Genomic DNA, 21,524 nt, shown 5'->3' on the forward strand with positions numbered 1-21,524 from the left:
ATGAACCAAACGTGGTCAAAGATTATTCAAGCTGACGCTGCAAAGACTCCATCAGCCAGCTGCTGTCTACGTGTGAGACGCCGGAGACTGTCTGAGGACTGACAGGGACGACAGGACGTTAACCTGCCGAGCTCATACCTACAACACATTTTCTTCTGGTCGCTGCTGAATAAAGAAAAGTCAAACGGAACCTGTTGAACATCATCGTTCTGCTTCTGCTTCTCGTCCTGACGAATCCGTTTTTGTTTGTTTGGTTCTTCGACTTTAAATCAAAGCCGATTTTCATGTAGAGATGCTTTTTATCATCAGGACGCTGCGACTCTGACCTTCGACCTCCTGCACACATCTTCTTCTTCATGGCTCTAACGTTTGTGGAAAACACTGATGATGAAGTTAAAGCTGCGTTTGACACAGTTTAACAAACACTGAGGTTTTTACCATAAAGAACAAACTAACACAACAGAAGCAGACGATCACAGAGCTGAGGGTCAGAATGATCGGAGGACGACAGACGTCCACCAGAGACACAGACAGACTAAACGTCCTGAGACGATTCCTGCTGTTTGTGAAATTTAGACCTGAAACTGATCTGAGGTCAGAGTTTATGGGAGATAATGCACAGATAAGAATTCATAAAACTCAACCTAAACAGATTCATTATGAAAAACAGACGATGGTTTCACAGCAGGTGTGTGAAGAGAAAACAGCCTGGAAACTAGAAAATGTTGAGATGATCAATCGATTGATTGATTAGCCAATCAGCAGGAAATCAGCAGGAAGTGAACTGTTTCCATCATTTAGCATCAAAAGCACAAACGTCTTCACGTTTTGTTTCATCTCAGAGAAACTGAAATGAAACGGCTCAGACCTGTGTTCTGTGTGTTCCATTCATCACAGAGAACACGTGTGATCATGTGACTGACCGTCTGCCGGCGTCTGTAGGTGAAGTTCTTCCACAGCAGCAGACCCAGCTGCGTCGTGACGGACATGTCTGCCGCCGTCGCTCTGCCTCAGTGATGCTTCGCTGCCGCTCGCTCTGCATTAAACACAAACAGACGCAGGTTCAGCCAGCACACGGCTCAAAGGTGCCAAGGTCAAAGGTCACAGCAGAAACTGCTGATCACACACACATTTATCAGCTTCACACACAAACACTGTCAGTTATCATGAATCCAGAGAAAGCCAGGTGTGTTTAGCCTGAAGATCAGCTGACAACAGCTGGACTGGACCGTACAGATGTGCCTCGTGAAGCTCGAGCCTTCAGACCAGCTTCATGCTCCTGGTTCTCCAGGTCTCTGGATCACGCTGAAGCAAGGACCTGGTCCAAAGTCTTCCATAGGCTGGACTGGACTGAGATCTGGAGACTGAGGACTGTCCCCCCTGTGGAGGAGGCTCCGTCGTCCTGCTTCTCTTCAAATCATGGATCCTTTGTGTGTGTGTGTGGGGGGGGTATTTACACACTTGCAAATACCCCCCAACCACACACACACACACACACACACACACACACACACACACACACACTCACTCACTCACTCACACTCTTTGAGTCTCAGCTCTTTGTTCATTCAAAACACAGGAAACTCTGAATAACGACTTGAAGTGGGGAGAACATTAACACCCCCCCCCCCCCCACACACACACACACGAATGTCCTTGAACTCAGAAGATGATGGTGATTAAATCATTAGATTAGAATCAGGCTGTGAAATCCCGTCAGTCCTGTCTCACCCACCAAGACATCCTGAGACATCCAGGGACATCCTGAGACATCCTGAGACACCCTGAGGTAAAGGTCCGTGTGGAGGGACGGTGGTGATCACTGACACATCAGAGCCTTGATAAAGTATCAGTGAGTGTGATCAGGATCAGCTGATTATGCTGCTGCTAGCTCACAGTGGAGCTCTGACTTATTGATTATTGATTAGTCTGCAGATTCTAAACAGCTGATGTTGAATGGACAGTAAGTCTCTGTGGACAAGTCAAACTTCCATCAGTCACCAACACCGATCATCAGCTGATCGCTGGTCAGAGAGGGGGGGTCTGCTGCAGCGCCTCCAGCGGGCCCGTCAGGAACTGCACCCCCTGCTCCACACACGGACTTTTAACCCACTTTGATTTAACCGTGTCAGCGCAGCTCAGGGCCGGACTCCTCCGGGCCGGACCCCACAGGCCCGGACTCCTCCGGGCCGGACCCCTCAGAGCCGGACCCCACAGAGCCGGACCCCACAGGGCCGGACCCCTCAGAGCCGGACCCCACAGAGCCGGACCCCTCCGGGCCGGACTCCTCCGGGCCGGACCCCACAGAGCCGGACCCCTCCGGGCCGGACCCCACACACCCGGACCCCACAGAGCCGGACCCCTCCGGGCCGGACCCCACACACCCGGACCCCTTCGGGCCGGACCCCTCACAGCAGCAGGGTCTGGTTCGGCTTCGTGCTGCTGTTTTCACTCTGAGCCACAGAAACTCTGAACTTTCCGTCTGTTTCAGCAGAAGCGAAGCCGCTTTACATGATGGACGAGTTCAAACCGAACTTCAGCCGCTTTGTTTTCCTTTGACTTCAAACCCTCCACAAAGAGCCGGAGCCGCGAGGAGCGGAGCGCACCTGGAAACTCAGGTGAACCCGGGAGAAGAAAGCTTACATACCGTGTGTCGGTGCCGCGCTTCAGCCTCTCGGACTCTTCTCCTCCTCCACCTTCACTCAGCAACTTCTGCTCCACCGCGAGCTGCAGCCGCGGGACTAAACCCGAGTGGCGTCAATACACAATCAATCAATCACACCGCTTCCGCTCTGCCGTTTCAAAATAAAGGACATGGGCTCCTGTGGAGCAGCGGTCTCAAGCTACAGTAAACACACGTGGATGTGAATGAACGTGACAGACACATGTCGCATCTGTCTGTTGTTTATGAGCAACAATAAAAACAACAGCATCGGGTGAGATGTTTGCAGAGTTAGTAACAGTTACTGTGGCGGCACACAAACAGAACATAAACACAGAGCTGAGGAACAGAGGAAGTGATTTTATGAAATAAAATGAAAAACATCCCGTTTCTCTCTCTCTGAGCTCCGCTCACGAGAATCTGATGACGCAGCTTTTATTTTGTAAGCTGAACTCTGGTCTGATTTCCGGTCGGGAATCACGGCCAGAGGAAGGGGTTAATGTCGGTCACTGAACAGCTGGTGTTTCACAATAAAAGACGAACCAGCTGATGTTTCACAATAAAAGATTTTCCACCTTGATTCAGGGAACTTTATGTTTATTCACGTTACGTTTGATGAGCGAAACTTCGCTGAACTGGGAACAGTTATAAACACAGTTAGTGCTGCTGCTATTACTGCAGCTGCTCCACGTGCACTGATCTGTGATCTGTGATCAGGGACCTTGGGATCAAACTGTGAGTCTAACTCCAGATCAGCTGCTGGACTCAGGACCGAGGCTCTGCTGTGTTGGACTGTCCTCTGGTGGACAGAAATTAAACTGCGTGACAGCTGCCTTCAGAGTGGAGGAGCAGCAGCACAGCGAGCAGTGATTCTCCATCCTGTCGTCCAGACTGAACCTAGACCAGGTGCAGCTGGTCCGAGCTGTCCTGTACAGTTCTGTCCTGTGACCATGTGACGTCCTGAGACGGCGAGGGGCTCAGGTGTTGTGGGTCAGGACATCTGCAGGTTACAGGGCTGAAGCTGTGTTTGAAACGTGCTATTTAAATAAAGCTGCGTGGCCTTTGAATTATAATGTACAGGTACCTGAGACCTGTATTTCAGCACAGAACTGGTTCTGTGACTCATCCTGAGCATCGCTCTGATTGGTTCTGTCCTTCAGCCGTCAGAGACTGGACCTGGGTTCATCCTCCGACCATCACAGTCTGGTCTGTGTGAATCCTGTGTGTGTGTGTGTGTGTGTGTGTGTGTGTGTCTGTCAGTTTGGACGATTCTTCACTTTTCAGTCTTCATGTAAACCACGTGATCAACAATGAAGCTGCTCACACACAAAGAAAAACCAGTCAGACAGAAGTAAAAGTGTCCCTGGGGACATGTCTCACACCAAAGACTTTTACTTCTGACACTTCAGTCGTAGGACTTTATTTTGAAATGGTACTGAAACTTCAACCTGAGAAAATGATCAGTTTAATGAAGTTTCTGTGGCTGAGGAGACAAACATCAGCTTCCTGCTGAGTTTGACTGAAAATCCACTGTTTGTATGCACACACACACACACACACACACACACACACACACACACACACACACACACACACACACACACACACACACACTCAGTGTCCAGCCTGGTACAACAGTAAACAATAAGACAAAAGCTCTCTGTGCTCTCTGCAGGCTGATCAGACCCACACTGCTTCTGTCCTCAGTCTGACAGAAACACCAGGACCCAGCAGGACTGTCCTCAGGAACATGGACCCGAAGCGTCTGTCCTCCGGCTCTCAGCAGCAGGTTCGCCTCAGGAAAAAGGTAAAGGATGATAACGCAGCAGTTTCTTCTCTGGTTTCATGTTTTTTATTTGAATATTTGACTTAAAAAAAAAAACCTTCTTCTGTCAGACAGTCTGTCTTTGTCTCAGTAACAGCTGTTGGACATTTACTCGGACACTGACTGGGACACATCTCTGTCCACATTTACATGGTTTTCCTCCATTTTCAGTCTTTTCCTTGGAAAAACAGTAAAAATATTGAGGACGAGAAACTGACAGCGAGAGACTGATTCATCACTTTAACCCTTGTCTCTGTCGGAGTGGGACGGTTCAGTCAGTCCTCTGTCTCTGTACGTCCACCGCTGCACACTGACCGAGCAGCTGTACTTACAGTGGAGATTAAATCTCATCGCACACGTTTAAAAAAAAAAAAAAAACCTCATGTTTCTGTTTCATTTCATTTCAAACTCCAGTCACTGATCAAATGATCAATATTTCACCTAAAGATCAGAGAATCTGAGTTTGATTTTCCTTCTTTGTCATCAATCATCTGACGAATCACCTTCGAGTTTCACCTGTTTCTGAGATCAGCTCAGCAGTGACTGTCACAGGTAAAACCACGCGGAGCAGGAACAGGTACGAGCGAGTCAGGACACGAACTCTAACGTTCTGAGCTACTGCCTAACACTGACGCCCTCTACAGAGGTCAAAGGTCAACAGGAACAGAACAGATTTTAAAATAGATTTTATTGATAATGAACTGGAAAAAAGAAGCAGTTTAAGCTCCTGAGGGGCCCCGGGGGGTCCAGGAACAAAATTAGTTGTTGCTGCTGACCCCCAGAAACCAAACAGAGCTGATCAGCTGAAATGATCAGCTGATTAACTGATTCATCCACTGTGACCTGTCACCTCTCTGATCTGAAGCTTTCTCCTTATTCTGTCGTCCTTCTCCTCACTTCCTGTCAGCTGTTCCCATTTAAAAGCCAAAAACAACAGAGGATAATAAGACTAAGAGCATGTACATGTGCTGGACAGTGTTAGTGGCGCTGACAGGAAACACAGGGAGATAAAAACAGAATAAAAGCTCGGAGAGAAAAGTCGCAGCAGAATCAAACCGCTCTTTGTTTTCCAGCCCGGGAAACAGCGCCACCCCGTCATTACTCTCCACTCAGTGGTCGCCTCCGGCACTGCACCTGCGGCTCCGGTTAAACATTTGTCCTCCGCTCCGGCACGAGCGCCAATTGCGCATGCGCAATAAGATGAATGGCCGCTGCACCTGACGGCCCACCAGGAAGTGTGGCGGACAAATCCTCGGCTGTTAATCCCCGCGCGGTACGGTAACCGGAGGAGGCACCGACCATAGCATGCACAGCGGGCAGGAGCCGTCAGTCTGACCGTCGGATCGTCTCCGCTCCGGGCTCGGCCTCCGGGATCGCGCCGCTGCGCAGTGAGTGCATGCAGGCAGAGCGCGCGGGGCTGTGCGTGTCCTCCCCCCGCCTGTCGGGCTGCAGACCCCGCTGCTGAACTGAAGCTCCGTGAGGCTCCGTGAAGCTCCGTGAAGCTCCGGGCACGTCCACCCTGACTGCAATGGGATGCTGCGGTAGCGCGGAGGTAAGCACGGCCCGGTCCGGCCCGGCCCGGTACCGGGGCCGCCCCCCCTCCCCCCGGTGCCCTTCAGCAGAGTAGCGGTGCGTGTTTGTTTTTTTCACCGTGAAAGGGAAACCTGTCCCGGGCAGCAGAGAGGGCCGAGCTGGGATTAGAGCCAGGAGCCGTAATCCAATTAGCTCCTCCCGGGCGGGTCACCGGGGCCTGCTAACGGGACCATCGTGTAAACAACCGGCCCGGAGCTCCGGTCCAATGCAGCTGTGGGTAATAAGATTGGTGATGAAACCGAGCCGAGCCGAACGGAGCCGAGCTAACAGGCCGGGACAGGCGGAGCGTGCGCGCGGGGGGAGGTGTAGACCGGCTCAGCGGGGTCTCGCGGGCCCGGCTCCGCTCTCGGTGTGACCGTGTGTTTGTGTGTTTCAGAGGACAAAGAGAGAATGGAGACCGCTGGAGGACCGGAGCTGCACGGACCTGCCCTGGTTCCTGCTCTTCACCGTCTTCTGCGTCGGCATGGTAACAACAACACACCCGCCATCATTACTACAGCATCCACACCACAGTACTGTGGTAACACTGTGATAGTACAGGGACAGTACTGTGGTAATACAACGATAGTACGGTGATAATACAGTAATAATACTGTGATAGTATGGTGTTAATACTGTGTAATAATACGGTGATAATGCCATAGTATCTGAATATAATATGCGTGTGACATGTTGGTGTCTCAGTCTGCTGACCCTGCTCACAGCAGTACTCTGCAGTACTCTGTTAAAGTACCACACTGTAGAAATACTTGGTTACAGTCCTTCATTCAAACTCATAGCTCAGTATAAGTACTCAGTACTATGAGTACTTATCCTTTACAGTACTTAAAGGATCAAAAGTAAAAGCAGAAGTAAAGTGACTGATATATAACCATCATCATCATCATCATCATCATCATTGTTGTTATTGTTGTTATTATTAGTTCTGCTTCCTTTTTTTTGTTCGTGTGTTGAACTGATTTGCATCACATGTGGTGTAGGTCCGGGGCCCGGTCCGGGTCACTCTGGCCTCTGAGGTGTGAGCTCACATCAGATCTTTAATCCTGAGTCGTCGATGCTTCAGCAGCCGGAGCTGGTTTGATTGATTGATTGATTGATTGGTTGATTGATTGATTGGTTGTCCATTGATCTGCTGATCATTTCTTGGATAAATGTTTTCTGTCTGTGAAACGTCGGAGCACGAAGGCGACGCCTCGCTGTGTTCGATCAGAAGTCCCCAATCATCCAGATGATGTTTGACCTGAAGTCAGTGTCAGTCTTAGGTGGAAGTGATGTCAGTGATGAAGGCGTCGCCGTCCACTGTCCTCCTGTGGCCGCAGAGGGAAGCTCGGGCGACCGCCAGCCGTCGTGTCCATCGTCTCATTTTTGTGAGCGTGGCCGTGTCCTGGTGACAAAGGAAGTTGTGCGTTGGTGCTACAGATTTCAGCAGCTCTTCCTCTGCTGACGGAGCAGCAGGGACGGAGACGGAGGCTGGACCACCCACAATGTTTCCTTGTAGGGACAAAGCTGTTCCTGCAGCTGGACTCACGAAGGCTCAGTTTGTGTTTGTGCGTGCAGGAGACACGATCAAACTCCAATCGATTAATGGATTAATCAGCCTCAAAGCAACAACCGATCAGAATTCCAAACATTCCAAACACCCGCCGGGTCCAACAGTGTGAGAGTTCACTGATGTGATCGACGGTCAGTCGCCGGAGCTGCAGGACGACGATCGATTACCAATAAACCAACCAGTTCCAGGAAAATCACATATCAATACGATTCATCACTAATGATCAGAGATCAAACCAACGTCCACAGGTTCAAGAGGACGATTGTCGGTTCTCTGACGCTCAGGTGAACTTCAAGCACAGGAAGTAGCCCAGGTGGACAGGAAGTGTGCGATCAGCCTGCTGATTCAAACCTTTTACAACTTTATGAAAATGGCTCCTGCTGTTAACACGAGTTACTTTGTGTTATTAACCATGAACATGTTCAGGTGTCTGGACAGTGCCGGTGAAATCTCACTAACGGCCGGCGTTTTTCTGTCACGTAGGGCGGCATCTGTGGCTTCACCATCGTCACCGGCGGCGCCGCTCGCCTCGTCTTTGGATATGACAGCTACGGTAACACCTGCGGACGTCGCAACGAACAGATCGAAGGCGTCCGGCTCAGCGGCCTCGACCACACCGACAGGAAGTGAGTCTGAGTTTGTGTTCAGTTTTATCACTGTGATATTTTCTGTGTGTCAGCTGCTCCGTTTGTGTAGGAGTACTGTAGTATTACTGTTGTATTACTGTAGTACTCTGTTTAACTGGCTCAGCCTGGTACTTGGACACACGGTGCGTTCATGGTCCTGTGGGAGTCTGCTGTGTTGATTGTGCTGACAGACTGTGCAGAGCTGTGAGTCATCAGCTGACCTGCTGACAGACACACACGCACACACACACGCACACACACACACACACACACCTGCAGATGATAAAATGTGGATTCAGGTGTTCAGACCTACTTTTACTCAGATCAGTTAGTTCGGACATCAACAGATAGTTTGATTATTGATTAATCAGTTAATCAGTTAATCAATCACTGTGTGGACTGAAGGAAAAGTCTCAGGTGATGTAATAGTGTCAGCCGTGTCACTGTACAGTGTCACATTATCACAGTGGGACATTCACATCTGGACACATCTGTCTATGACTCAGTTCTCGGTCACTCACACACACACACACGCCTCAGCACTCCGTCAGCGGCGCGGGGAGCCGGAGCCTATCCCAGCAGGTATGCGGGCAGGAGGCGGGGCACACATCATCATCGTTCCTCTGAACAGAAGAAACAGGTGGACGGTGGAAGACAGAAACGTCTCATCATCAAAGAGGAGCGACACTTTTCTCATTGTGTGAATCACAGTGAGGATGAACACATGAATCACAGTGAGTGTAGAGGTCACCTGTGGGGCGGCGGGCAGAGTCAGGTGATCATGAACACGCTGAGGGTGTGTGATCTCAGATTCTTGGAGCTGTGGGAGCAGATTTCACTGCAGAGTCTTTGTGTCTGTCCCACGTCCACATTCTGACATTCTGCTCTGAAATCATCTGTTTTCACTGCGAGCACTTTAAACGCTCCTGGATCAGCCGGGTCCGGCCAGCAGCTGGACGGACCCGGGGGACGAGTCTGATGGAGAACCTTTACCTGTGAACCTGTCGAAACCCCGCCCCGATTTACTGCAGCCGCTCTGTCAGACGTGAACAGCACGAACACGCAGGAGCCTCAGTCACAGTCACTGGTCCATGGTCCACTCATGTGACACTAACACCGTCACGACTATGGGAGGCAAGGACTAGGACCCAAACGCACGACCCCTCAGACGTCGTCCAAAATAATAATTTTAGTTCTAACAAAGTAGACAACAAAGATCACCCAGAAAGGGGAAGAAGGCACAAATACAAAAGTTAGAGAACGTGAACACAAAATCACTGTTAATGAGGAGAAAAGGTTAAACAAGAAACAAAGTGACAAATTAATACAAAACCTGACCTGGGGATTAATGAAAGTACACAACCTGACGTGAGATGCAAGACGTGACGAGACAAGGGCATGAGACAAGGGCATGGGACAAGAGCATGGGACACGGCATGAGACGAAAACGAACTGACACCGGACAAGGGGAAACACAGACTATATATACACAACAGGTGAGGGGAAACAGGTGGAAACAATTAGGGCGGGGAAAACAATTACAAAGGCGGGAAACAAGACAAAGACAGGAAGTAAAACAAGACCAGATACACAAGGGCAGTGAATTCAAAATAAAACAGGAACCCACAAGACAATATAGACACCAGACAAAAACATAACATAATTTACAGACTAAGACAGTAAGTAAAACGAGAACTAAACTTTCCAAAATAAAACTAAACTGAAACTGAAAATGTCCAAAAGTCCACCAAAGAGTTCCAAAACCAGCCCCCTGAGGGCTAGTCATGACAAACACTGGCCTCACATCTCTCAGTTCTCTGTCAGAGTCTCTGATGGTGTCCAATGAGACACATCCGGAGACGTCACCTTGATTCTTCACGACATGTCACAGACTGATGAGTTGATTCATCAAAAGAAAATCAACAGATTCATTGATAATGGAAGTTAGTTCAGCTCTGCGTCACAGTGCAGGTACCAGGTGTACCAGGTGTACCAGGTGTACCTGGTACTCGCTCTACTCAGACGAGTCCGTCTGAAGGTGGCGTGTGTGCGCTCTTGAGACTCTCCTCCCATCAGTCACCTGATTGGCTCCACAGTCAGCTCTGCCAGCTATCTGACCTTTGACCTTTAGTGACTTCCTGTTCTTTCTGTCTGCTGCAGGTTTGTCTTCTTCCTGGATCCATGTAACATCGACATCGTTCAGAGGAAAATCAAGTCCATGGCTCTGTGTGTGTCTCTGTGTCCCACCGAGGAGCTGAAGACGTACCAGGACCTGAAGAGGTTCGCCATGCTTAATGGTGAGGTCATCGCTCTGTCACGTGACTCATAACACACCTGAACAGGTGACATCACAACAGACTGGACCTGGGAAGTCCGCTCTGGTGTGGTGTCTTCTACCACTGACCAGAAGGACAAGCATGGTCTTCCATGGTAAAAGACAGAGGTTTCTGAAGGTTGCTGAGGTGTGAACCAGGTGTGGACCAGGTGAAATGTCTGAATGTTCCGTGAGTGTGTGTACAGTATTACACTGGATGTACTGACCAGACCACAGTGTGTGTGTGCGTGTGTGTGCGTGTGGTCGGTCATAAAGGAAGCGGTGATGTCAGCAGTTGGCCCAGCGCTCGCCGTCTCTTCACGATGATGATTTAATGTCTGCAGACGCACCATCAGAGCACGCCACTGTCCACGCACACACTGACGCACTGTACAGTAACAAAGGCAGCGTTCACACCGTCGTCCCGGCGCACGGTTGGTGCCACTCTGCTCCGTTTGTCCTCCGCCGGCTCTGACTCCGTTCAGTGTTTGACAGAAACGTGTCGAAACGTGACGTTTGATCATGTGACCTCACTGCTCTGCTGGCAGCCATGTTTTTATGAAAGGAACCACTGTCACAGATTTACACAGGAAGCAGCTGACCTTTAACCTTTAACCCTGGAGTCAGTGGATCAGCTGCTGAATGAGGAAGAAAAGTGATGAATGGGCAGAATAATAGGAACAGCTCAGTGAAACAGAACTTTGTGCTGGACGTGAATCTGATTGGTCGGTCAGTGACGTGTCTCTGTTGGAGCTCTGTGACTGGTTCAGGAAATGATGTCGTCAGCTGTGTGGGTGGAGCCTAACCTGTGTGTGTTTGTGTTTCAGGCTCTGAGCTGTGTTCCTACGAGTTAGCGGGTCACAAATATCCCGGTCTACCTGAGAGATTCTCTAAATGTCCCAAACTTCCTGTTCCACCCAGGTACATCCAGCTGTTTATCTCAGACACCTCTGGATCTCTTTCTTCTTTGTGTCCGACCTTTGACCTATAACTTTGACCTCTGACCTTTCTCTCCTCAGTAAGCCTCTGCCGGTGTTTAACCGCTGCACTCCGGTGGATATTTCCTGTTACGCCAAGTTTGCGGAGGCCGTGGTGACGTTCGTGGGCGATAACAGCGTTCTGCACCGACTGATCGCTGGCGTCGCCGCCAGTAAAGAGATCATCGTGGGCCTGTGCGTGCTCGCTCTGGGTGAGGATCAGCTCCGCATCATCACTGACTAACATTTGCGATGTGATTTCTCTGACCTCTGACCTCTGACCCCTGTCTGTCAGTCCTCTCTATGATCCTCATGGTGATTATTCGGTACATCTCCGCTGTCCTCATCTGGATCCTCACCTCGCTGGTTGTCCTTGGATCCCTCGGTGAGGTCACTTCCTGTCAACCAAAATGCATTTTTACATTGAGTCTTTTTCTGCTGCACCAAAGCTCAGACAGGGACAAACAGGAAGTGTGTCTGTCCTGTGTTTCTCAGCGGGGACCAGCGTCCTCTGGTGGCTCTACATCGACCACCGGCTGTACGGAAACGACACCTCCGCTAAAGTGGCGAAGGAGGTGAAGGAGGAGGTGGACATCAACAGGGACAGTGGACAGGCGCTGCTCGTCTACGCTGTCGCCGCCACCGTCTTCACCGTACGTAAATCTGCAGTGTGTGTCAGTGAGTGTCGATGTGTGTCGGTGTGAGTGAGTGTCGGTGTGTGTCGGTCCTGACCCCCTGGGAGCAGGGATCCTGACTGTCTGAGTCAGGTTTGACCGAACCAGTCCAGAACTATAATCTCATCCTGAACGTCAGGTGAACCAGGTGAGGTTCTGGGGTCGGTTCCTGGGACAGTGAGACGTGTCTGTAAATGAAACGTGCCACTGATCAGCTGCTCTGCTTCAGATCATCCTGCTGCTGCTGATGCTGTTCATGAGGAAACGAGTGGCTCTGACCATCGCTCTGTTCCACGTGGCGGGAAAAGTCTTCATCCACCTCCCCCTCCTCACCCTGCAGCCCTTCGTCACCTTCCTCGCCCTCCTGCTTTTCTGGATCTACTGGATCCTGGTCCTGCTCTTCCTGGGAACCACCGGTCAGTCTGAACCCTTAAACGTCTGAACACGTGACACGTGTCGGTGTACTGGTTTTACTGGACACACTGGTTCTCAGATTTTTTTCATCACTTCATTTCAGTTCATTTTATCATTTCATAAAAAAACCTCTTAAATCGTGACCAGAGTTTGATCAAGATCCAGAATGTTACAGTTCAGAGCCTGAAGCCCTGCAGACGTTTCTCAGACTGCAGGTGAGACGTTCTGTCCTCTGCCGGTGAGACGGCCGGACTGATGCTTTGCTGTGTCTCTCTGTCCCCTCTGGGTCCTGGTCCCTGTGGCCCTGTAGGAAACCCGGTCCAGAATGAGGAGACAGGGCTGACGGAGTTCAGACTGACGGGTCCTCTTCAGTACCTGACCTGGTACCACGCCGTGGGTCTGGTCTGGATCAGCGAGTTCATTCTGGCCTGTCAGCAGATGACTGTGGCCGGAGCCGTGGTTACATACTACTTCACCAAGTGAGTCCACCCCTGTGACACACCTGTGACACACCTTCAGAACCTGGTTTACAAACAGCTGTGGTTTATCAGACTGAAGTCACAGTCGCTGTGTTTGTCCTCTGATCGGGTCCCATCCGGTCTGATCGGAGTTCTCCTTCATGATTTTCACCTGTGAAGTTTTAGCAGGTGATTTTTTTGTGTTTGTTGTTGTAATTCTCGTTTCGGCCACAAGAGGCTGCAGTGAACTGCTGCCTCAGACTGAACAGGACAGACAGCGTCCACGTTTTGTCCCCGGTGACTCTGACCCTCTGAGCACAGTTCAGATCAGACTGAATCTGTGTGAGACAGACCTGGTCTCCGACAGACCAGGGTCAAACCGGATTAATGAAGACTTTATATTTCAGGGACAAGAACCGACTCCCGGTGACCCCGATCCTGTCCTCGGTCCTGAGGCTGGTCCGGTATCACCTGGGCACTGTCGCCAAAGGATCCTTCATCATCACACTGGTCAAGATCCCCAGACTCATCCTCATGTACATCCACAACCAGCTCAAAGGGAAGGTACGACAAAGCTTTATTTACACCGACTGCTGATACACTGAAAGGAAAACTTTATTTAAACCTCACAGGGAGACGCAGTGAGGTTGACTGATCCCAGAGCAGCAGCTGGTGAACTCACCTGTCTGAGTGGGACTCACCTGCCCCGGGACAGGCTGCCGCCGCCCTCTGGTGGTGCAGGTGTAATGTTTCATCTGCTCTGTTTCAGGAGAATGTGTGCGCTCGCTGTCTGCTGAAAACCTGTATCTGCTGCCTGTGGTGTTTGGAGAAGTGCCTGAACTATCTCAATCAGGTAACAGACATCCCGCCCCGCTGGCTTTATGTGTCACCCACTCCCCTGTCTCACCTGTCTCACCTGGGTTTTCCCCCCTCAGAATGCATATGCAGCCACAGCCATCAACAGCACCAGTTTCTGCACGTCTGCACGTGACGCCTTCGTGATCCTGGTGGAAAACGCTCTGCGCGTCGCCACAATCAACGCCGTTGGAGACTTTGTGCTCTTCCTGGGGAAGGTGAGGTGGATTACCTGGTGTTTCCTCCCAGGTCTGGAATGGTTCTGCAGTCAGAGACTCTCAGTCTCAGAGCAGTCGCAGGGTTAAACCCGATGGGGGCTCCACATCAGAGTGTCACAGTAAAGTCTCTGTCCCTCACCCTCTGACCTCTTTAAATCTGTCCTCAGATCCTAATCGTGACGTCGACCGCATTCGCCGGCGTCCTCCTCCTGAACTACCAGCGGGATTACGCCGAGTGGCTGCTGCCGCTTATCATCGTGTGTCTCTTCTCCTTCTTGGTGGCTCACTGCTTCCTGTCCATCTTTGAGATCGTGGTGGACGTCCTTTTCCTGTGCTTCGCCATTGACACCAAGTACAACGACGGCACTCCGGGGAAGGAGTTCTTCATGGACAAAGCTCTGATGGTGAGACAGCAGCAGGCTCAAACTTTGGTATGAAACTAAATGGAGCTCAGGTGTCTCTTTGTCTCACCTGTTGAATTTGGACCCACAGGAGTTCATGGAGAGCAGCCGGCGCCTGGAACGGGCAGCGGAGCGTGGGCGGAGCCGGGTGAAGGAGGCGGTGTCAGAGGGAGCGGAGATGAAGCCCATGGTGAGTGACAGCGGTGGAGGAGGGGGTGCGGCCAGGCAGAAGAGCTCATCAGAGCAGGTGGGGGCGGGGCCGGAGGGGGATGGGGGGGAGTGGGAGGAGCTCCAGGAGTTCCAGGTGTACTACCTGCTGGTCGGGGTGCTGGTGGACTGGGTGCTGACGGAGCAGAGCAGCTTTGTCCTCTGTCTCAGCGAGGATGTTGTCCTCTTCCTCTGCATCTACCTGCCAACGTCCACCTTCTTCCTGTTCGTCAGTCTGCTGCACACGCCGAGCCCCGCCCCCTCCGCCAAATCAGCTGCCGTCACTGCCGCGCGCTAACAAACGTGCTAACTGATGCATGCTAACAGACACACGGCCCTGAGCGTGCTGATCGGATGAACACTGATGCATGCTAACCCATCATCATCACCACCATCATCATCCTCAGTCCTCAGCACCTGGGACTAAACTCTGTCCACTTTCTGTTTGTAACTGATTTTTTACTTTTGTATCTTTGTACTTTTCCATTCTGTTTTTACTTTGCTGCTTCATTTGTGTTTTTGTGTTTGGCCTTATTCTCTCACCGCCGTGCTTTAAGGAGACGGACTCAGCACAGAAACACTCAGGGTCCAAGTTCTGGCCTCGAAGCAAACAGCAGACTGTCTGAGTGCAGCTCCTGTCGCCGCTTATTCCAAATTCAAACTGTTGCTGGATCAGTCTTCTGTGTGATCAGAGGGTCCAGCAGAGGATGCTGGGTAGGAGGACGGTGTCCGTCAGAGAATGAGTTCTCACAGACGGTCAAAGACCAAGGATCAGGCTGTGAACAGCAGCTGCTTCCTGCGTCCTGATGCTCGTCCTCTTAAAAATTAAAAATTAAATTAATTAAAAATACGCCTCATTCAAAGTTATTTAAAAAATCACCTCTGTGGAGTTTGAGTAAAACTGTGCTGGGTCCTGAACCGGCTGCTGGGTCCTGAACCGGCTGCTGGGTCCTGAACCGGCTGCTGGTCAGCCTGTAGACCTCCACGTTGGCTTGTTAGCCTACACAGGAACCTGCCTCAGTGCTGCTGAACAGTTTCATTGAGAGAAACAGAAACATCTGAGAAAAACAAACCTGGTTCTGTTTGAGAGCAGTTTGTGTCTCACAGCGCCTTGAATTGACCCTCGGGTTTGGAACCACTGACGCAGGGAAATGAGATTTAGTTTGAATGAGCTGAAGAATAAAAGTGAAAAATAAATAAAACTGGAGAATTTCTTCCTGGAGTCTGGGCTCAATTTTCTGAGGAGGAATGAAGGAGGACTAAGATCCAGCAGAATCAGGTCTGACTTCAGCCTCCTGGTTTCACAATGACAGAGACCCAAGTCCACCGCAAAGACACACAAAGCACCACAGAGACCCTGTAGTTCTGAATCTCCGTCCTGTGTATCAGGGGTCTGGGCTCTTTCATGTTTGATTTCAGGGACCAGTAGTTTAAAAACCCTGTGTGTTGTGTGGTGGTGGACTCCACTCTGAGTCTGAGTGAAACACCTGACTTCCCATGATGCTCTGTTCTCATCTCCATTACCCGTCATCGTTCACCCTGTGTGTTTGATCGTCATGAAAAACTGTGAAAGCTTTAACCAAGAGGACTCGTTTTGTGTTTCAGGCTCCGGGGACGAGTTCAGCTTGACCAAAATCAGCCGATGGGACTTCTTAAAAAAACAGAGACATTCCAAATGTTTATTTTTACCAACGTGTAACATGTTTACTATGGTTTCAGTCCAGGGAAAACGATATTTTAATAAGAAACTGTAAAAACGTAACAATGTAATGAAGCACTTTATATTGAAGCGCTGCAGATTTTAAACCGGCTGATGCATTTTTTCGTAGTGATGTCGTTTTTTATACAACTAAAGCGTCTGGTCTCGCTCTGAACTCATCGCTCACACTTCAGTTCCTAACAGTTTTTCAGCGAAGCTACTTTTTCTTTTTCTGAATGTTTTGGTTCTGGAGACGACCTGCGGGTCACTGACGCGCTCCAGCCGGACTCCATGTTGGACCGGGAGCCCTGCGATGTCATCAGAGGGGTGGAGTCCGCATCTGTGCACAAGTGGAGCAGCAGCTGCAAAGCTTCACATCTGATTGGTGGATGAGATAAGAGGATGGAGGTCAAAGGTCAGACAGATTGTGCTGCTGCTGGTCCATCGGTCAGAGGATCAGATCTGTTATGTGAGTCTGACGTGACGCACTGCGAGCAAATTGATCAACACACCTGACTGATTAGTGATTTATAACTAAATATCATTGGATGTGACTCCTGGTTTAAGTTGTAGCAGCTGGACATAGTTTGACTTCATAGTCGGCCTCCTTCGACTGGTCCACAGACCAGCTGACGAGGAAGGTAACGTGTGTCTTCAGGTCTTCGTGACTATAAAACTCTTTGAACGTTGTACGGACGCAAAAAACAAGACAGTGAGTAACGTAACGTAACGTTACATTAACGTAATGTTAGCCAGGCTGTGGGTTAGCTAACTGTGGCTACAGTAGCTGCACAGCTACTTGCTTGCTAACTAATCAGTTGGGATTAGCTGTTACAAACATTACGTGAAAGTATAAAGTAGCGGAGGAGAACTGTACTTAGACGCAGCACTGGAGTACGTGGTGAAATCATAACGGAGACCTTTACTCCAGTTCACATCTGATGGCGACTGACCAGTCGCCATAGAAACAAAATCTTTAAAATCTAGAAATCAGAAATCAGGTTGTAGACAGCTGATGAAGACCTGCTGAACGTTGCTCAGCTTCATCAGACCTGACATGCTGACGTGTTGCTCGCAGTGCGACGCTCGTGACAGATTCCAACTCAGCTTCCGTCAGAGGTCACTGACCTCTTGTCCACACGGGGGCAGCAGAGCCACAATGATAATGGAGGACACGACTGTCGATCTCCTCGTCACGCTCGAAAACCTCCACAACATAAAGTCCCGGCTGTGTCCACTGAAAATCCAGAGAAGAAGAAGGTGGGATGTGTGTTGGCGGAGCTTCCTGTGGAGGTGACGTCTGAGTCCAGACAGTCAGCAATAAAACACAATATATCATGTGACCACATCAACAACAACAAGTCTTCCTGCCTCCTGTTTGTTCAACATGCTCCAGGTTAACATATTGATGTCAAGCACGTCAACGACTGGACTGTCTGAGGTTTAATGTTCAACAGTCTCGTACTGTCCAACTGTCCAACAAAGCAACTGACTGGGCAACCTGAGTGGCCGTCGCAGTTTTGGATCAGTTTGGATTCTGTATCTCCCGGGACCCTGAGATGCAGCTGAAAGCTCAGAGAAAAGTCAGTAAGTGGACCTTTGAGTTCTTCTGTCACGCGTTTGGGCTGAGGCAACTCGTTGTCTGTTGCCTGTCCTGGCTGCCCAACACGTTGCCTTGTTGTTGTTGTTGTTGTTGTCAGCTTGAATCCAAACGTCCAAACTCCAGACTTGGATTCAGTTACTGGGAGAAATTTGGTTCATAGCACTGAGCAAACATCTGCGACCCAGAAATGAATATACTGTATGTCCTGACACATTTACCTGTGCTTCAAACAATCCGATTGGCTGATCCAAGCAGTCAGGAGGCGGGATCAAAATAGAGAGAGAAAACAACGAACAGAAAAGATGTACCATATTACTTGTTGAAGACACCTGAATTTTCCATTGATGTCTCAGTTTATTGATGAAGTGAAGTCTGGAATATTCTCAGGCTGAATCGTTGGGATTGGTTTGATTGGTACTGTGAAGCATCAGATCCATACGGAACGTCCTCATATAAACACAGGTTTCCAGCACGTTCTCACGTTTCCATGGTCTGAGCTTTGACTGCAGCTCTTTGAATAAGCTCAGATTCACACAGGAAGAAAGGCGGGAAACCATTTTCTGAAAGTTGGCTTTGAGTTTGGAGGTTTGGACGTTTGGATTCAGCCTCAGTCTGATGGTTTAAAGAGCAGTGAAAGGTTTGTTGCTGTGGTTCTGAACTCTGTCCTGTGCGGTTACAAACTTTGCTTTTCTCTCCTGAGATGTAACGGGTGCAGCTGATTGGCTCAGCTGGGTTTTAGGCTGCGACTGTTCCCATCATCCACCTCCTGTCAGCTCTTTCTCTTCAAAGGTAAAAGCAGTCTGAGAGTTTCAGCAGCACGAAACCAAACTGATCATCTCCTCCTCCAAAAATCTGACCCAGCAGCTTATCTGAGAGCTGGTTAGAAAGATCGAACCCTTCACGTGAATCACATCAGTGTGGAGAACGTCTCCTCGTGTAGTTTACTTGTGTGCAGAAACTCTGGACTTTGAAACATAAAGAGCATGATGAAATCCTGATGGTCAGCGAGTCAGTGGCCACAGGACTCGATGCTCCGAGCATGAGAACTAATTGCACTAAACAATGAGAGTTCATCCAACACTGATGTCAGTTTAAAGTAGCTGTAAAGTATTTTAGATGAAATGTATGTAACTCAGATGTTAACACACACACACACACACACACACACACAACATCCCCAAAAGAAACAAACTTAAATCACTAGAAATCATTAAATCTGATCTCAGACTCATTTATAAAAACGTTGGTTTGGATCATGTGACCCCTGTTGCTGGGTAGATTTTGCCTGCTTACTGTAGGAACTGTTACACAACAGTTCACTGGATTTGAGTGTAAATGTACCAGTTGACATGATGATTACATGACATGGCTCATTTTCCAGGAAGCTTCTGGGAAATTATTAGGAAATAAATGAAGAGTTTCCGAAATTACATAAACATTTAATCAGATATGAAAGAAAATGTTTGTCGACTGACCAATCAGTTGATCAACTAATTGTGTTGTAATGTCTGTAAACTGTGACTGGACCGTGTTTCCGCAGCTGTTCATAAATTCTTCACTTTGTCTGAACTCAGTAACGTCCTTTCCAACTTCTCAGTCACTGCTCGTTAGTTTTAAACTCGTGCTTTGCTACGCCAACAAAATGTATTAAACGTTTCAGCAAGTAGGAAACACCTGTGGAGTCGTCCAATCAAAAGCAATCAGCTGTGTAACAGGAAGTCACTGCAGCATCTCCTGTGATAACATAACCTGGATAACATTACTGTTCAGAATGAGCGGGGACACGGGTTAAGCTAGCTGGTTAAGCTAACGTTAAAAGCGACATAGAGTTCAGTCGCTGCGTTTTTTAGTTTGAGTTTGTTTGTAGTGCTGTTTTCGTGAAATGGTCGACATCATCCCAGTTTACACTGTTAGCATTTTGATCATGAACCACGTTACCTCATTCACTCTGAACGGGTCAGCTAACATTAGCTCTGTCTGTTAGCTCAGTTAGCTACACAACAGCTCCACCTGCAGTTAGTGGGTGTTAGTAATAACTCATCTCCACACAGGAACTATTTAGTGTGTAAACTCCACAGTAAACACTGACGTCAGAACGAGAACAAGTTTACGAACAGCTGCTGCGACCAGGTCCTGTTCAGCTAATGAATTCGCTCAGTGTCCTCCTTTTTCAAACGGATTTAAAGAATCTGATCTTAGATACGGACAAAGATTCTGACTGTTAAACACATGTTTTTTGGTTGACGTCCATTAAACAGAGGGTTACCCTTTATTTCAGCGTTTTCCTCTTAAAAGTTTCCTGGAAACCGTGAAGTCTGGTTCTGACAACAGGAAAAGGACAAAGTTCTCAGACTGGTTCAGTTAGCTGCTTTAAACTCCAGTGAATATTTCCTGCTCACTCATTCACTCATTCATTCATTCATTCATTTCTGCTGAACTGTTTGACACTTTGCATGTTGAGCTCAGCTGCTGTCCTCTGAGGAGCAGCTGTAGCGTGTAGGTTACCTGTTAGCGTGTGATCTGATCGCACTTTGTTTCACTCACAATTAGACGGAAATTTTCTGGTTCTTTTCAGGAAACTTCAGGATTATTTGGAAATAAATTAGAATTTATTCTGTAATAGCTGAACAGATATTTCCACTGTAAAAACCTCGACACTGTTGACGTCCAGATGAACTTTATCTGCTCTCCAACATGTACATTAAGTTGTTTTATAGCATTATTCAGTTTTGTTGTAACAAATAACTAAAGTACATCAGTTTTACCAGGTAACAGTAGCGTAGCATTAAGCTACGTGGTTTGCATTTGAATTCATTTCAACAAAATAAGAAGAATTATTTGTCATTTATTCTGACTTGATATTCTGAAAAAATGACATTTGTGTATCTGCTGCACTTATTTTCTGATCTGTGAATTTTAAGACGTTTAAACAAATTCAAGTATTGATCGATTGGAATCCTTAAGTCTGCATTCAGTCGTCATATTTCCAGCTTCCTTCCGCCCTGAGCGGAGCAGATGAAGGTCCGATGTTGTAGAAAAGCTGATCCAGAACCAGTTGCATGTCCATAATTTTCTGCTCTGTATCACAGCACGTCATCTTTGTATGGTGTGAATAATCTACTGTTAGATTCACGGGACTAAAACCTCGGAGTTACCTGATAGACGCCTTCCTTTCTCTCAAACGTGACTCTTAAATTTGTCTTCACACGAGGGACGGCGACATAGCAAAAAGAAAAGTTAAGATCTTAGACTGACACGAGTTGACGTGTCGGGTGTAACACTAGTGTGTAGGTTTTCTCTGCAGTAAGTTGTTTGTAACACTGAAGAAATTTTCTTCTGTTCGGGGTTGATTTTTTTATATTTATCATTTCTTATGTATATTTGTTTTTTAAGAAAAATAATAAAATGGAAAATTTCAGTCTTTGCTGCTTATTTTCTGCTTTCTG

The 21,524-nt window shown here is 48.7% G+C and overlaps 2 protein-coding genes across 5 annotated transcripts in view; one reads left to right on the top strand and one right to left on the bottom strand.

Annotated features, from left to right (window-relative positions):
- Positions 1–2,727, bottom strand: part of abca1b (ATP-binding cassette, sub-family A (ABC1), member 1B) — a 29,744-nt gene extending 27,017 nt beyond the window's left edge. The window contains exons 1-2 of the mRNA XM_041047519.1: positions 2,648–2,727; positions 924–1,036 (exon numbers count right to left, since the gene is read on the bottom strand). Of these exons, the coding sequence (XP_040903453.1) occupies positions 924–989 (66 nt within the window). The 5' untranslated portion in view covers positions 990–1,036; positions 2,648–2,727. The remainder of the gene's footprint in view (positions 1–923; positions 1,037–2,647) is intronic.
- Positions 2,728–4,370: 1,643 nt separating this feature from the next.
- On the top strand, positions 4,371–16,877 carry slc44a1b (solute carrier family 44 member 1b). Of its 4 annotated transcripts, none has more exons than XM_041048047.1 (16): positions 4,371–4,469; positions 6,457–6,546; positions 8,116–8,258; positions 10,419–10,555; positions 11,400–11,493; positions 11,592–11,761; positions 11,845–11,934; positions 12,045–12,202; positions 12,453–12,639; positions 12,948–13,116; positions 13,503–13,659; positions 13,865–13,948; positions 14,031–14,168; positions 14,336–14,572; positions 14,661–14,759; positions 16,382–16,877. In XM_041048047.1, exons 1-16 carry the CDS (start codon positions 4,413–4,415, stop codon positions 16,403–16,405), a joined length of 2,034 nt encoding a protein of 677 aa, XP_040903981.1. In that variant the 5' UTR covers positions 4,371–4,412; the 3' UTR covers positions 16,406–16,877. The 4 variants fall into 4 exon arrangements, with proteins under 4 accessions (XP_040903981.1, XP_040903978.1, XP_040903980.1 ...); XM_041048046.1 differs by lacking the exon at positions 4,371–4,469 and adding an exon at positions 5,696–6,039; XM_041048044.1 differs by lacking the exon at positions 16,382–16,877 and having other exon boundaries at positions 4,389–4,469; positions 14,661–15,978.
- Positions 16,878–21,524: the final 4,647 nt, after the last annotated feature.

This window comes from Toxotes jaculatrix, chromosome 10 (genome assembly GCF_017976425.1).
Source record: "Toxotes jaculatrix isolate fToxJac2 chromosome 10, fToxJac2.pri, whole genome shotgun sequence".
In the NCBI taxonomy this organism is placed as follows: Eukaryota; Metazoa; Chordata; class Actinopteri; family Toxotidae; genus Toxotes; species Toxotes jaculatrix.

What these genes read in the sequence shown, in the direction of transcription:
- slc44a1b (XM_041048044.1), top strand. Translation starts at nt 4,413, where the DNA reads ATGGACCCGAAGCGTCTGTCCTCCGGCTCTCAGCAGCAGGTTCGCCTC. An exon ending in CTCGACCACACCGACAGGAA is followed by an intron (nt 8,259 to 10,418) that starts GTGAGTCTGAGT and finishes TGTCTGCTGCAG; the next exon opens with GTTTGTCTTCTTCCTGGATC. An exon ending in TTGTGCTCTTCCTGGGGAAG is followed by an intron (nt 14,169 to 14,335) that starts GTGAGGTGGATT and finishes ATCTGTCCTCAG; the next exon opens with ATCCTAATCGTGACGTCGAC.